We start from the raw sequence: 15,299 nt of genomic DNA, 5'->3' as shown, positions 1-15,299 counted from the left end.
TTTTAACAGAGGCTAACTTATTATGCAACAGTAGTTAAAGTCTGTTAAAGAAGTGTATTATTTCTTTTTCTCCAGACTCTGCGTGCTGCTGGGAAGACATACATGATCTTTTTTGTTTTGGTCATTTTCCTGGGTTCTTTCTACCTGATCAACTTGATCCTGGCTGTGGTCGCCATGGCCTATGAAGAACAGAATCAAGCAACAATGGAAGAAGCAGAGCAGAAAGAGGCAGAATTTCAGCAAATGCTGGAACAACTGAAAAAGCAACAAGAAGAAGCTCAGGTATCCCTGTAAAGTAAAACTTCTTCCATTCATGACTCTGAATAGATGCTTTGTACACACACATAAGAATACTTTTACTCTGCTACTTCTAACAATATATATTGATATTCTCATAAATTCCTTCATATTGTAAATAATCTCTAATGTTTTCCATTGCACTGTTTTTGCTGATCTGAGTGAACCTTATAATTTTGTGACAAAAATAATAACCAACAAGCTAAAGCATTGGATTTTAAAATTGGAGATGGAAATCAGGTTTCTACCAGAGCAATTGAACAAGTTGCCCTGAGTGCTTGTGAAGATAATCAAAAGCTGTCTGGATATGGTGCTTGGGCAACCTGGTTTAGGTGACACTGTCTGCTGGAGAGGTGGACATGATGACCTCCAGAGATTCCCTTCCAATCTCAACCATTTTGTGATTGTCTGAAATGGAGGTGGAAAAAAAATCCAAAAAATAATTGTGCTTATACAAGTAATAGAAGCAAAGTTATTGTAGGTGATGGTGCTTCAGCAATACGTGGCTTTTTCTACTCCCTCCCCATCTCTCACAGCAGAAAGCCATAGGTTTCCAGTTTTAAAAAGTATTGGGAAAAGTGGAGAAACCAAAGAAAACACTCCTGTGGTACAAATCGAATGATTACATACTGTTTTGAAATTCCTTTTCCTTTTTTTGAAGGCTCTCAAATCTTTAATAGAAAAATTTATAATGTCTGCTTGGCACGTAGCCACATAGAGCAGAAGTTGAACTATGTCTTCCTTTTTTGTTTCATTGGTCAATTACTATCTGTTGGAGGGAAATTGTGGGAATTTTTTTGTTGTTTTTTTACCACAGATTGTAAAGAAATGTTAATAAAGTCTTCCACGTTTGGAAAATCAAGGATGTAATAGTGTGTAGTTTAACACAAATCTCTGATTATCATTTGCAAAACTGTGATATCAACATTACACAAGATCTTTAATAGACTAGAGAGTATTCAAACTCTATCAAAATGTTGTAAGAAAGTGTTGCTTCCTGTTCATAGGGATTTTACCACTTGTTGGAGATTTGATTCTTTATTTTTGCATAGTATTTCAGATGAAAAATTCATTACAACATATTGCTTCAATCTGAAACAGATGCTTTTTAACTTGGATTTTTGACAGCACGAATCCCTTGGGTTACTCTTGCTCCTGGTTTATGGAGCAGTGGCAAATTATGGTTCACGTGGTATTTCACAAATTATACTCCTTATGATATGCTGAGTTTGGTGAAGTGGAAACATTGCTTTTATTTCAAAATAATAATTTCTTTGAGAGTGGCAATAAATTTGAAATAATGAGTGGGGTATGTATTTGTACAAATGCTGTAAATTGCACATGTGCTTGTATGTATAGGCGGCGGCAGCAGCTGCAGCAGCTGACTCAAGAGATTATAGTGGAGTAGGTGGAATAGGTGGATTCTCCGAAAGTTCTTCTGAGGCATCAAAACTGAGCTCAAAGAGTGCTAAAGAGAGAAGGAATAGAAGAAAGAAAAAAAAGCAAAAAGAACAGTCTGAAGGCGAGGAGAAGGATGGGGAAGAATTTCACAAATCTGAATCAGAGGATAGCATCAAAAAGAAAGGTTTCCGATTTTCCATTGAGGGGAATAGACTGACATACGAAAAGAGATTCTCTTCCCCACACCAGGTACCAAAGTATTATTACCTCTTAAACACCTTTTTTGTCTACTCATCATACAAAGAAAGCTCTGTATAGTAGTTTGGTTTATTCTTGCAAAATACCACAGATTCATTAATATCCTAAATCAAAGATTATTCAAACAAAAACTTGCAGCCAAATGTGAAATTGTAAGAATGTGAGAGATTTTGGTTTTACTCCAAATTCATGTGTGAAAAATCAAAATTATATATATTAATTAATATGAGCTGTATTTCAAGCTTCTTAATTAAAATTGACCTATCTTCCCACCAAGTTGGATATATTCAGCATGATGAGTAGCTTCAAAACATGGTGCATACATACAAAATGTAGTGTTTCAAATGAGAAGAGTATTAAAATTTGTGATGCAAAAAGCTCAATAGAAATTACATTAATGCTCATGTGAAATTTGAGAAATTAATTGATGTGAGACCATTGATTGTGTTATCTTAAAGAAGATGGAAATGTGTGTGGCAATGTGTCTTTGCATGTATTCTCTTACATTGAAACACCAGTGACTCAGAGTGCCATCTGCATCTCCCATCCAGACGTTTATTTCATTTGATAGTTTTATAATGTTATCTCCTACAGTTTTCAAAGCTCCTCTTCATTTGCCCACTTCTCACTCTCCTCTTAGCACTGCAAATCCAGATCTCACATACATTCTCTCCTTTTTCTGCCCCTTTTTTTGCCTCAATACGCTTCTTCCTTTTATCTCCACCTTCTCAATTTTCCCTGGTCTTTATGACTTGCTTTCTCCCTCTTTTTAGTCATTATTACTATACTCATTCCTGCCTTTTTAATCTTCTTCTATTTCTGTCTCTGGAAAGCCTGTTTCATCCCTTAATAGATCATGAGTGTTCATACTCTCTTCATGTATTGCTTCCTCCGGCCTCCCATTCTCAAAGAAGCTCAGACCTCTTCATCCAATATTTTCTTACTAAGGACTGTCCTCCTTAGACCAGACTGTGGTGGGAATATAATGTTTCTGGCTTTCTATTTCTGCCACTCCTTCCACTCACTTCCTAATGTATTTCCTTTATCAATAGTAATGCATCCTTCCCCCCCACCCCACCTCCTTTGTCTGACACTGTTTTATGTTGTTAACTGTCTAACTAACCTCTGTGAGGCTTCATTGCTGAATTTAGTTCATGATTCATTCTGTTCCTTATACAAATTTTCGCACATGTCAATTGACTTCAACTTCATGTTGAAGATCCATCTGATCCCCTAGGTGCATATTCTTGCCTATCTCTTCATTCCAACTGCAGCCTTATTCAACTGCAGCTCAATTCATCCATCTTGTAAGAAATTAAGCATTCCTCATACAACTTGTTCTTCTAACATTTTCATTTCCAAGTTTGTTTACAGTTGTTTGACTATGACAGTCTAGAAATCAACTCCCCTCCGGTTTTCTGACCCTAGTTCCTTTTCACTCTGGATTCTAACCACTAAACAGAAGTTCCACTCACCAGTTTTTAATACCATTTTCCTAGAGAAAACTCAGGTTTATATATAATTTTTGACTTTTTCCTTGGCATTTCATTTTCTTTCAATGTAAATGACCATTTTATTCCTCTTGAAATCTTATTCTTCCTAACATTCATAACTTTGTTTCCTCTCAATTCTCCTGGTTTAGTTGTGCTTTAGGAGATCCTTTTACCCCTTTGACAGTTTTCCAAGGTATTTCGACAAAGCCTTTTGCTAGATCCCTTTTCTTTCTCTTTTTATTTTCTTTAATTTTTTTAAAACGCTATTCTGGACCCACAACTGTGACTCATTTTTAACTTGGACCTCTTTACTGCTGTATTCATCAAAAATGTTGTTGCAAAGAACACTAACCTATCCCATTGCTTTTCTCTAATCTGCTAGTGAACATATTTACCTAAAGAATTTTTTTAAAATATCATAAAACATACTGTACCTAAAGTTCCTCCCAACCCACCATGTCTACTTACAGTAAACAAGTCCTGGCTTTGACTGACCCAAAGCAGCATTCATAACCTCCTATTAAATTTTCAAACTAGTTTCTTTGAGCTCTGTCTGGTATGCTGCCCTTCATGCTTGGAAGAAGCTCCCATGAGTTTTCACAGAACACTTCATTGCTTTCCTCAAATCCCTCTTTAAAACTCTCTTTTACCATGCTGCCTACAGAAAGCTTGACAGGGAAGTGACTTCAGGTGAGCTAAGATGACTGTTTTTCATACTCATCAATTTTGCCATTGTGTATTCCCTCTCTTTTTGTATCCATCTCTTGTGTTACATTTACATGATAAGTTCTTGCAGAGTGCCTTTTTGTTCTGCGTTTTGCAGTCCCTAGTACAATGGGGCTCAGGCCCACAAAGATAAATTGCAGAAGAAACAAAGATACTGCTTTGTTATCATCTCTGCTGTTCATGGAAGTCTTGGGTGAAATCAGCTGCTAATACTTACCAAACAAGTCAAGGCAATTACTGATATGAATTAAAATTAAGAATGTGTATAATTAATTGTAAGATTAGAGCATTATTTTGACTCTAGTACTGAAGATCTTCCAATAGCAGAACATTTACTCCTATCAGTAAACTGATGAAGATTAGTAAACCTATTCATACAAAATTACAGGCAAATTGTTGCATATTCAGGATAGCTAAGTCTTTAAAAAAGAAATAAGAAACCTATTATGGCCTACTTGACTAATAACTGAAAAGATACATATGTTTTTAAACTAGGGAGTATTTGGGAGCTACTTCTGTGTGCAGACTGAGTCACAGAAAATTTGCCTAAAATTTTTTTCACAGCCTGTCAAACTAATCCCAGCCTGGGGTAAAGTGTGTCTAGATATACTTATTCAGCTTATGAACAGTTGGTAGTAACATAGGCAGAATAGCAGAGGAAACAATTCTGTCAAGCAGTTTCTTTTACTCTAATTAAACTAATTGATTTCATATATCCAAAGCAGTAAAATAACTAGTCTTTGTCTGTCACTTATGTGCTCTTTGTTTACTACCCAAAAGGGAGTGTGTTAGAGGGGGGACTGTACCAGTTCATTTCTTTGTAGATGGCCTTACCCTTTAAGACATTGTGGATTTTTCTTCTGTATGAAAATGTTGTATTTTAAAGGATTTTCATCTGATAACAATTGTTTTTATTTACCTGCAGTCTTTGCTGAGCATTCGTGGCTCCCTGTTTTCCCCAAGGCGCAACAGCAGAACAAGTCTGTTCAGCTTCAGAGGTCGAGCAAAGGATGTGGGATCTGAAAATGACTTTGCTGATGATGAGCACAGCACTTTTGAAGACAATGAGAGCAGAAGAGATTCTCTCTTTGTTCCTCATAGACATGGTGAACGGCGCAACAGTAACATTAGCCAGGCCAGTCGGTCTTCCAGAACAGTACCTGCCCTTCCAGCAAATGGGAAGATGCACAGCACTGTGGATTGCAATGGAGTGGTTTCTTTAGTTGGTGGGCCTCCAGCTTTGACATCACCTACAGGACAGCTTCTGCCAGAGGTGATGATTGATAAAGCAGCCACTGCTAGCAATGTAAGAAAGTCTGCAATAGCTCAGGCATGATGTTCTCTCCCTGTGTGATCAGTCACTGTTTCCACCAAGTGTAGTCACTTGGCAATGATGACCTTTCTGGCTAGGCTGTGAATGCTCCTTTCATGTATTCCAGCTATAAGCTAAAGGATAAGCTGAAATTGTCCAGATCTCATTAATTAAATATGTGAAAAAGTATCTGAATTTACTGGGAATTAACAGAATAGCATAGTAAACCTTTGAATGAATTTAATTTGTGTAGTTTTACACCCATTGATTCTTTATGTTTAGACTTAACTGGATGGTTCTGTACTTGTATATCAGAAGGGATATCAAAATGAAAAAAAAAAAAATTACATTTACTTAATGGAGTATATCAATTTTCTGCTGTCCATACATGAAACTTTTCATGTTACCCTGGTAGTACAACTTACAAGGGTTGTGATTGTGTTCCTGCAATATAGCTGATTTTTGTATGGGTTTGGTTTTTTTTAATGTCAACATTACAAAATATTTTTTCATTTATTTGAACAATGTGCTAGGAAATCCATAATTTATTCTAAATTAAGAGTTATTTTAAGAAAATGCACTTACGCCTAGTTCCTTTACTGCTAGCTGTGTGGGCTGTGCATTTTCATGTTTAGAAAAGAACTTTACTGCCTAAATAGAAAGATATTGCAGCAAAGCTCCTTGACAAGCACTGTGGAACATTTTTTAGTCTGAAACCTCCTTTAATATCTCAGCCCTATTTCAGCAAAATACTTTAAAACATGTTCTTCAGGCACAAGAGCAATGTACTGCTGTGTTTGACTGTTTGTTCTATACAGAGTCAGGCATACCTTAGCCTGTTGTGAAGCCTCAATGTAACAGGAGCATGGTGTGGGACAGCAGTGCTTTAAACCAATATAGCTCTACGGTAACTTGCAGTGTTATTAAATGTGCAATCAATTAGCTATTTCATGAGTGTTTTATTTTCAGGGCACTACTACAGAAACTGACTTAAGAAAGAGACATTCTAGTTCTTACCATGTTCCTATGGACTACCTAACAGACCCTAGTGCAAGGCAAAGAGCAATGAGTATAGCCAGCATGCTTACAAACACAATGGAAGGTAGGTAACAGATTTTTTTTGTATGACAGTGCCTTAAAAGTTCTATTAAATGTGGAGTGCATTAAGCAGTAAGATCTTTTAAGGCAGCTATTTCAGCCTGGAGGGTACAGACAAGAAGAGATTTCTGTATTGAGTTAGGGGCAGGATTTTTTGTGGTTTGTTTTTTTTTTATTTTGGGACTGATAAATTTGGGAGAGGAGTCAAGCTTGCAACATACTGATAGGTTTGAGGTAGAAGTAGCAAGTTTCCAATTTAAATGCAAGCAAAACCAATTACTCCATGTAGTCTTCTCTAGTGAAGTTATGTTTTGGGGCAAGCTCTTTTTAGGTTACTGTAATGGCTATGCTTGTTGAGTAGAACAATCCCCTTCTACCAATTCAATAGACTGCTGTTTCACAAAGGAGGGATCATGTTCTTCTTTCTGTAAGGCTAAATACAATTATTTTGAATCACAGAATTAAGCAACTATTTGTAAGAAAGGGTGAAACATTATGTTGAGGCTTAAATGACTATGCCCAAAATAGAAAACTGGAAGGTAATAATTAGCAGTTGTGAAAATGTGGACCATAATGCTGTCTAAATACTTGTCTGACTTCAGGCTTGCTCTAAACGCTTATCTTTCATGAGGAGTTTTTAAAATATTTTATTGGAAGGGACCTTAAATATCATCCTGTTCCAACCCTCCTGCCATGGACAGGAACACCTTTTACTGCTCAAAGCCCCATCCAACCTGGCCTTGAACAAGTCCAGGGATAGTAGGGCATCTACAGCTTCTCTGGGCAGCCTGTGTCAGGGCTTCACCACTCTCACAGTAAAGAATTTTTGCTTACTACCTAATCTAAACCTACCCTTTTTCTGTTCAAAACTGTAAACCCTCATCCTATCATTCTACTCCTAGAGGCTCCCTCTCCATCTTTCCTGGAGGCCCCTTACAGGTACTGGAAGGCTGCAATAGGGTCTCCTTGGAGCCTTCTCTTCTCTAGATATAAGCAACCCCAGGTCTCTCAGCCTCTTTTAATAGGCCATGTGTTCTGGCCCCTGAATGTCTTTGTGGCTTCCTCTAAACCTGCTATTGTGCTGGAAACCCTAGAGCTGAACACAACACTCCAGCTGGAGAAGAGGACAACTCCTTCCCTCAGCCTGCTGGCCATGCTGCTTTTGATGCTGCCCAGGAGGGTATTGGCTTTCTGGGCTCTGACTGACACTGTTGGCTCACACTCAATTTTTCAGCTACCAATAATCCCAAGTCTTTGTCTGCTGGGCTGCTTTCAATCCCCTCATCACCCAGCCTTATGACAAGTTTCTAGGAAAAATTTCTTTTTTGCATTCTATATAGCAATAGCTTGTGAATGGTTCTTTTATCTGCCCAATCTTTAGTATAGTTGTTTTGGGGGTTTTTTGGGGTGGTTTTTTTTTGGTGTGTGTTTTGTTTTGTTGCATTTTTTTCACATAGATTCTTTTAAATAGTAATTTCTTACTAAATAGTAAGCAGTCTTAGTTCCAAAATATCAACATAGTTTATCAACAGTACCTTGGAAAACAGCATCTAGGCTTCAAGGTAATATCCAGGCAATTCTGGAATAGAGAAATATGTTTAAAATGTTATTTTCATTTTTCTCTCTAGAACTGGAAGAATCCAGGCAGAAATGTCCACCATGCTGGTATAAATTTGCTAACACTTGCTTGATTTGGGACTGCTGTACTCCCTGGCTGAAAGTCAAACATATTGTAAATTTGATTGTGATGGACCCATTTGTTGATCTGGCCATTACCATCTGCATCGTCCTAAACACCCTGTTCATGGCCATGGAGCACTACCCAATGACAGAGCAGTTTAGTGGTGTGCTTTCAGTAGGAAACCTTGTAAGTCTTTCATGATGTGCCATATATGTAAAATGCATTTCTCTTCAATTCTTTTGTGACTTATGCACATTCACGTAATAGAAAAAGTTGACTATTTAGAGGTTTGGGATTGTTGAACTTAAATTTAAGTTGTTGACATTTGTAAACCTCACCACTTTTATTTTACAGAGTAAAGATCTACTGAGTCAATATGCATTTGGATTTTTAAATTCTTCATCTTCTGTCCTTAAAGCTCATTAAAAGAATTTTTTTTCTTGATGGATACTTACAAATCATAAGAACTTTCATTTCCATTCCCCCACTGGTTCTGCTCCTCACTAGCAGCTCCTAAGGAGCTGGGTATTCAAGGAATTTTAGAGGGAAAGACCCAGTAAGCATGGATCCCTAGAAGTAAAAAGGTGGTCTGAGTGCAAAGATGAGCTCTAAGTATATAAAAATGAGCATTAAAATCAGATTACATTCTGTGTATTGGCATGCATATATATTAGCAGCCTAGATAAGAACTGTGTTTTCTCATTTACCTCTTTTTCTTTGGAGCACAAACATACTGATGCATATGTAAGCTTCAAATATTAACTTTATTCCTAATCCCAGTGTATGGAAATATAGAGAAGATATTCAGAATTTATCATTAATTTCTTGCTGAAAATACAATTAGTTTTGCTTTTTAAATATTTTCTTCCTAAACTGGAATAAGGAACTGTATTTCCCTTGCAGGTGTTTACTGGAATTTTCACAGCAGAAATGTTTCTCAAGATAATTGCCATGGATCCTTATTATTATTTTCAAGAGGGCTGGAATATTTTTGATGGTTTTATTGTGAGTCTTAGTTTAATGGAACTTGGCCTTGCGAATGTAGAAGGATTATCTGTCCTTCGATCGTTCCGATTGGTAAATATACTATTTAAAATATGTTTCTATATTACATTTTTGTATTTGTAAATATATATTTTGTGCATTTTTCATTTGCAAATTAAATATTTGGCTGAGAGAGAAGATCTTTTCAGAACTTACAAAATGCTAAATTGCATGATCACTAGATGGCATGTATATATTATGTCAAGTTTGTTTTGTGTATTTTCTTAGTAATGTCTATTTCTCCTTCATGATATTGTCAACATCAATTCTATTCTTGCTAAAAGTATGCTTAAAGGATTAACTTTTATAATAGAAGTATTTAGTAGAGTCTTCTTTCTAGATAAGGGAATAAAAAAAGCAAGAGCTACAGGGCCCTTACTACCTGTGACTGAAGATTAGTAAATTACTTGGTAAATAATGGCTTAATTGATAAAAGTTTATTGACAATTTTAGCTTATATACTTCCATTACAAATTGCCTTTATCGGTTAGTTTTAAAAGATTAGTGTTAAGATTTGTCCAGGGGCTTTTCATCCCTACCAGCCTTCTCTGTACCACCCTCTGCAAGGGTCTGTCTGCTGTCTAACAGCTTTTCTGTTCAGAAGTCACTACAGTGTCTCTGCCTGTTATTAGATACCTCTTTTATGAACAGGAACTTGGTCTTGCTGCAGACTAGGCTAGCATGCAATTCAGTGTCCAAATCCTCTTTTGAAAAGGCCTACGCAGTCAGAGACATGAAGCTAGAGTTCCTGGTCATCAAGCTCAACTCCTGCCTTAAGAAAAAAGAGATATTTAACTTGAAATGAAAGTTAAATATATTCCCTTTAAAAAAGGAGGAGTTATAATTATGTGTTTTCTGGTTCTCTGCATATCATTATATTGTACTTTGCCTAAAGTCTAAAATCTGGCTGGATTGACTTATCTCTCAATAGTAGATTCTGGTTTTAACTTGATATTTATGTGTTTTCTTTATAAAACATAAAATCATCACATGAAACAATATTTAGTTTTATATTCATTTTAGTTCTTTTCCAACAGTATTCCCCTCTTTCAATTGTCTGAAAAATTGCTGTATCTTTCCAATAATTTGATTTTTGTCTGTTTCAAGATGTACTTAATACAGTACTTCCTTTTTTTTCTCAATGTTGTGTGACAAGCTTTGTAAGACACATTACATTTATTTTAAATGGCAGAAAATATACTGTTAAAGATACTTGCAAGTCACTTGTGTGTCTGTCATTAACAACTCTAGCTTGTTTCTCTTTTTAGGAAAACCGTTTTCTCCATCTCACTGCCTGTTAAGATGAAAAAACCTGGAAGTGACTATGGTCCTTATGGTCCTGTTAACTGACCACATTTCATATGTGTTCATTTATTTTTAAATTAATTAATATTTTCTCAGGGTTTACAGGAGAAAGACTGTTTTGCCCAACTTCTCTAACAAGTACAACTTCTTTATAAATACCTAAAGTCGCCAAAAGAGTCAAAGTCTGAATTGGAGTCTTTGCGATAGTTTCAATGTAATTGAAATGAGCATAGAGATATTATTTTTGATTTCTTATCACTTGAATCAGGAGTTAACACTGCTGATGTGTAGTATTGTGCAAAGAACTGGAAACAGAAATTTTGTAACTAAAACTTCTAAAGATTACAACAGACATGATGAAGACACAGGGTAACTGAAATATGAACTGTGTAGCAGTAATTTCATTACAATTATATAACAAAGAACCATATATAATTCTTCTGTTTTGCAGCTTCGAGTTTTCAAATTGGCAAAATCTTGGCCAACCCTAAATATGCTGATTAAGATTATTGGCAACTCAGTGGGGGCTCTGGGGAACCTGACCCTGGTGCTGGCCATCATTGTGTTCATTTTCGCTGTGGTTGGGATGCAGCTGTTTGGGAAAAGCTACAAGGAATGTGTCTGCAAGATCTCCAGTGACTGTGAACTTCCTCGCTGGCACATGCACGACTTTTTCCACTCTTTCCTGATTGTATTCCGAGTGCTGTGTGGAGAATGGATAGAAACAATGTGGGACTGCATGGAGGTTGCAGGCCAAACCATGTGCCTTACAGTCTTCATGATGGTCATGGTGATTGGAAACCTAGTGGTATGTAATCTATAGGGATTTTTATAAACATATCTCCTGTTTTTCATGATTTAAAAATTTGATATGGAGACTAGAGAAGGACTTCAGGAAATCATGTAGTTCACTTGCCCTTTCTGTACACCAGGTTCAAATATATCTTGATTATCTGTGAAAAATGTCTACTTTTTCTTTTAAATCTTAGTAAGTTTATAACCTCTTTAGTAAGATCAGTGCTGTATTATGCTTACAGTTAAGAGTGTTTAGAGTGTGTTTTTAAAAAAATCTAATTTAAATCACCTTTTACAGCCAAGTAAACTAAATTGTCTCGATGGAAAACTGTTGGTCTTTATGACAACATTTATAATACTTAAAAGCTTACTGTTTCCACTTTCAGTCATTTCTCTGTGAAAAAAACAAACCTAACTCTCAATTTTTTCTCATAAATGATGATTTGTAAGTGGCTTATCCCTTTTGATACTGGCCTCTGAATTCCTCCTAAGCAACATTTTAAATAAAGACAAAAGTACTGAATAATGTGGAATAATCATACTTTCATTTCTTACACTCAGAATTCCTTTTAGTATATCCCTAAAAGACACAAGAAATTTTTGTGCCAGCATTGCTTTCCTGCTGCAGCCTCTATGCCCCTTTTATCAGTGCTTACACCTTGCCAATTTTCACACCCTCTGTATATATACTTTTCATTTATATTCCGAATTAGAGATACTAGAACTATGGTCTGTTGAACTGTAGAAGACAGGCATTTGCCTACATTCCCCTGGTTTATTAACACTACAGTGGATGTAGCTTGCATAAATCACTACATTATGTTGTACTCTGCCTTGTTATGTCATTCTGCATTTTGAGGAGCAGATCCGCACTACTGCAGATTGTGGAGGAGACAATCAAGGAGCAGTTCAGATTTTCACCTGTATTAGTAAAATTAAACCAGCTAAAAATGCTTTTGGCAAGATAATAAAATGTTGGGGACAGGGATTATGAACTGAAAGAATATCAGGAAAGTGCATAGAAATGAAGTGTTACATGTGAAATAAAAATTTTCTCAATATTGAAAGCTCATAATGATACTGCTTTTATGACTTAAAAATAAGACTAATTTTTTCCTTATTTTCTTTTAGGTACTCAACCTATTTCTGGCCTTGCTGCTGAGCTCATTTAGTTCAGACAACCTTGCTGCTACAGATGATGATAATGAAATGAACAATCTCCAGATTGCTGTGGCAAGGATTCAGAAAGGCATAGATTATGTGAAGAGAAAAGTGCGTGAATTCATCCAAAAAGCCTTTGTTAGAAAACAAAAAGTTTTAGATGAAATCAAACCTCTTGAAGACCTAAACAATAAAAAAGACAGCTGTATTTCCAACCATACAATAGTAGACATAGGTAAAAACCTTGCATATCTCAAAGATGGGAATGGAACTACCAGTGGCATAGGCAGCAGTGTGGAAAAATATGTTGTTGATGAAAGTGATTACATGTCATTCATAAACAACCCAAGTCTCACCGTGACAGTGCCCATTGCTGTTGGAGAATCAGATTTTGAAAATTTAAACACAGAGGAGTTCAGCAGCGAATCAGACCTGGAAGAAAGCAAAGAGGTAAGCCTATTTCTAATTTTTAAATACTCTGATGGGGTTTTTTTTGCTGATCTTACTAGTGTTGAATTAAAATAATTCTTTAATTTGTTTACAATAGCATGTACAAACTCGTAATGTTATTTAAGGTAAATTGATGTAAGGTCTGATTGATGTGAGCTTTGAAAGCTGGTTATACAATATTGCATTTACAGTAATAACCAAGACCTGTAAGAAAATGTTTAGAAAATTAATCTTTTTTTCTATTTTATTTAGTTAAATCCTTAACTAGGAAAGGAACCAGTGTAATAGTCCTGGATACCAGAAGTCATACAAAGTGTGTATGGCTAGTGCAAATTTCTCCATGCTTATTTCATTAGAGCAGTTTCTCTTTTAATCTTTCTTTTTAGCAACTCAGTCTGATGTTTTTAACCCTTTGTATACAGTGAAAATGCATCCATATACATCATAGATAGGCACATTTGAATACTGGACTAGCAACACTAAACAATGTCATATAAATCCCTAATAACCCATCTGATGGTGGCAGAACCACTGAAGTGAAGTAATGGCCTTATGGTAAAAAAGTTACAAAGCTTACTATCCCAACTCATTGTTATTTTCAAAGCTTTAAGATACTTGAATCTGTTACCTACTGTGACTAAAAAAATATACCTCTTTCTGTCACAATGTGGTGCCAAGTGGATAAATCCAAGCTAGCACTGGGAGCTATATTGGATGCCAAGGCATTATTATTGTGTGTGTATTATTAACCCACTGCTTTGTCCTGCACAACTGAAAGTGGTGGAGGCACATCAGCTCAAGTGGAGTAAGTCTTGTGCAATGCTTAGTACTGATGCTAGTTAATTCAGCATTAGCATGGTTATTTTTGAGCAGTATTGCATGCTGTGGGGTAGACATAAACTAACATAAAGGTTTTCATTAGTGATTTTCTCTTACTTGAATCTGAGGGTATAAATATGGGTAAGAGTAGCATTTTCCACCTGGGATCCTTTTTTTTACCAACTGCATTACACGTTTAGTCATATCTTCTTGTTTCTTATCACAAATGTCTTTATTATTATTATAAAAATATTTCTCTTTTTTTCAGATTGACTGTATTGATATTTATCTTACTCTTCAAAACCAGTACTTGGGTGTAGAACAAATCAGTTGTAGTTTAACCTTAAGTTATTCTGTTCTTCACTGCTCAAGAGCACTATGCCGGTAGGAGAGGTACAGGATGAGCTTTATACAAACCTCTGTGCTGGTGGTTAGCAGAGCTGAGTATGACAATGGTGCATCTCTTACTTCACTGTATAACTGGATGATGTGACTCCTGACTGTTTTCATTAGCCAAATCTTTCTTTTCTTCCCACGGGTTATTCTACAAGATTACAAAAACACTGACTTCCTATAGGAAAAGTTTTAAAGTGGATTATCCCACGTTTGAGGCATGAACTCCAGTCATTAAGCTTCCACCATAAAATAAAGGCTTTCTACTCTACCTACCATATTTAAAAGAAAACAGTGTCTTCATTGCATTCTTGGAGGCAGTTAATGCTGTTGTGCTTCAGGAACTGCAAACTGATCAGGTGATAAGAAAGTGAAATGGATATTAAGTCAGAATGAGCTAGTGCCAAGAAGTTTTGACTGGCCAAGACTGAAACTCTGCTGAGCATATTTAGGGCCAACATTTCTTCCTAATGTAGATGCTGAAGGTGAATTGAAGGGAATGTTTATCAGTTTCAGATTTTCAAGAGAGACAGAGCAGTAAGCAAAAATTGCGAGCATATTTCTTATAAAAGTGACTAAATTTTAAGTAGATTTGAGTCACAGAAGCGTGACACAAAAGCATTAAAATCTTATTCGTAGTTCCTACTCTTCACTAGATACTCTTAACCACCATGGTTTTTTGAGTGTTGATTTATTAGTCAAATGACCAACACTCTTGTAATGAAAATGATCCATTGGAAAAGAAGGCATTTGTTAAATTAAAAAATTTACTACAAATGACTTTTTTACAAGGCTTCTCTTAAACTGCTGTGCCATAATGGGCCTTGCATTTCTGGCCTCTCGTATTTTCTCATTTATGTGGCACTGCTGTTGACAAGTTGACCTGCCAGTCACTTCATTGCTTACACCACACATGAAAAAATCAAAGTCAGGAGCTGCCGTCAAACTGTGTGCTCAATTAGCAGATTTGCAGATGGAAGGCAGTTGAGGCATCCAGGTGCTGTGAGGACACTGCACAAGATAGCCAGATGCAGATGAGTGTATGTCTGTGTGCTTCTGCTTGCTT

The 15,299-nt window shown here is 36.2% G+C and overlaps 1 protein-coding gene across 1 annotated transcript in view; it reads left to right on the top strand.

Moving 5' to 3' along the window:
* SCN2A (sodium voltage-gated channel alpha subunit 2) overlaps positions 1-15,299 on the top strand; it is a 73,134-nt gene that overhangs the window by 34,831 nt on the left and 23,004 nt on the right. Inside the window, exons 10-17 of the mRNA XM_056496652.1 lie at positions 76-282; positions 1,657-1,947; positions 5,101-5,481; positions 6,457-6,589; positions 8,214-8,452; positions 9,170-9,343; positions 11,067-11,423; positions 12,542-13,021. Of these exons, the coding sequence (XP_056352627.1) occupies positions 76-282; positions 1,657-1,947; positions 5,101-5,481; positions 6,457-6,589; positions 8,214-8,452; positions 9,170-9,343; positions 11,067-11,423; positions 12,542-13,021 (2,262 nt within the window). The remainder of the gene's footprint in view (positions 1-75; positions 283-1,656; positions 1,948-5,100; positions 5,482-6,456; positions 6,590-8,213; positions 8,453-9,169; positions 9,344-11,066; positions 11,424-12,541; positions 13,022-15,299) is intronic.

Source organism: Oenanthe melanoleuca, chromosome 7 (assembly GCF_029582105.1).
Source record: "Oenanthe melanoleuca isolate GR-GAL-2019-014 chromosome 7, OMel1.0, whole genome shotgun sequence".
Classification (NCBI taxonomy): domain Eukaryota; kingdom Metazoa; phylum Chordata; class Aves; order Passeriformes; family Muscicapidae; genus Oenanthe; species Oenanthe melanoleuca.
This window is presented reverse-complemented; position numbering and strand designations above follow the sequence as displayed.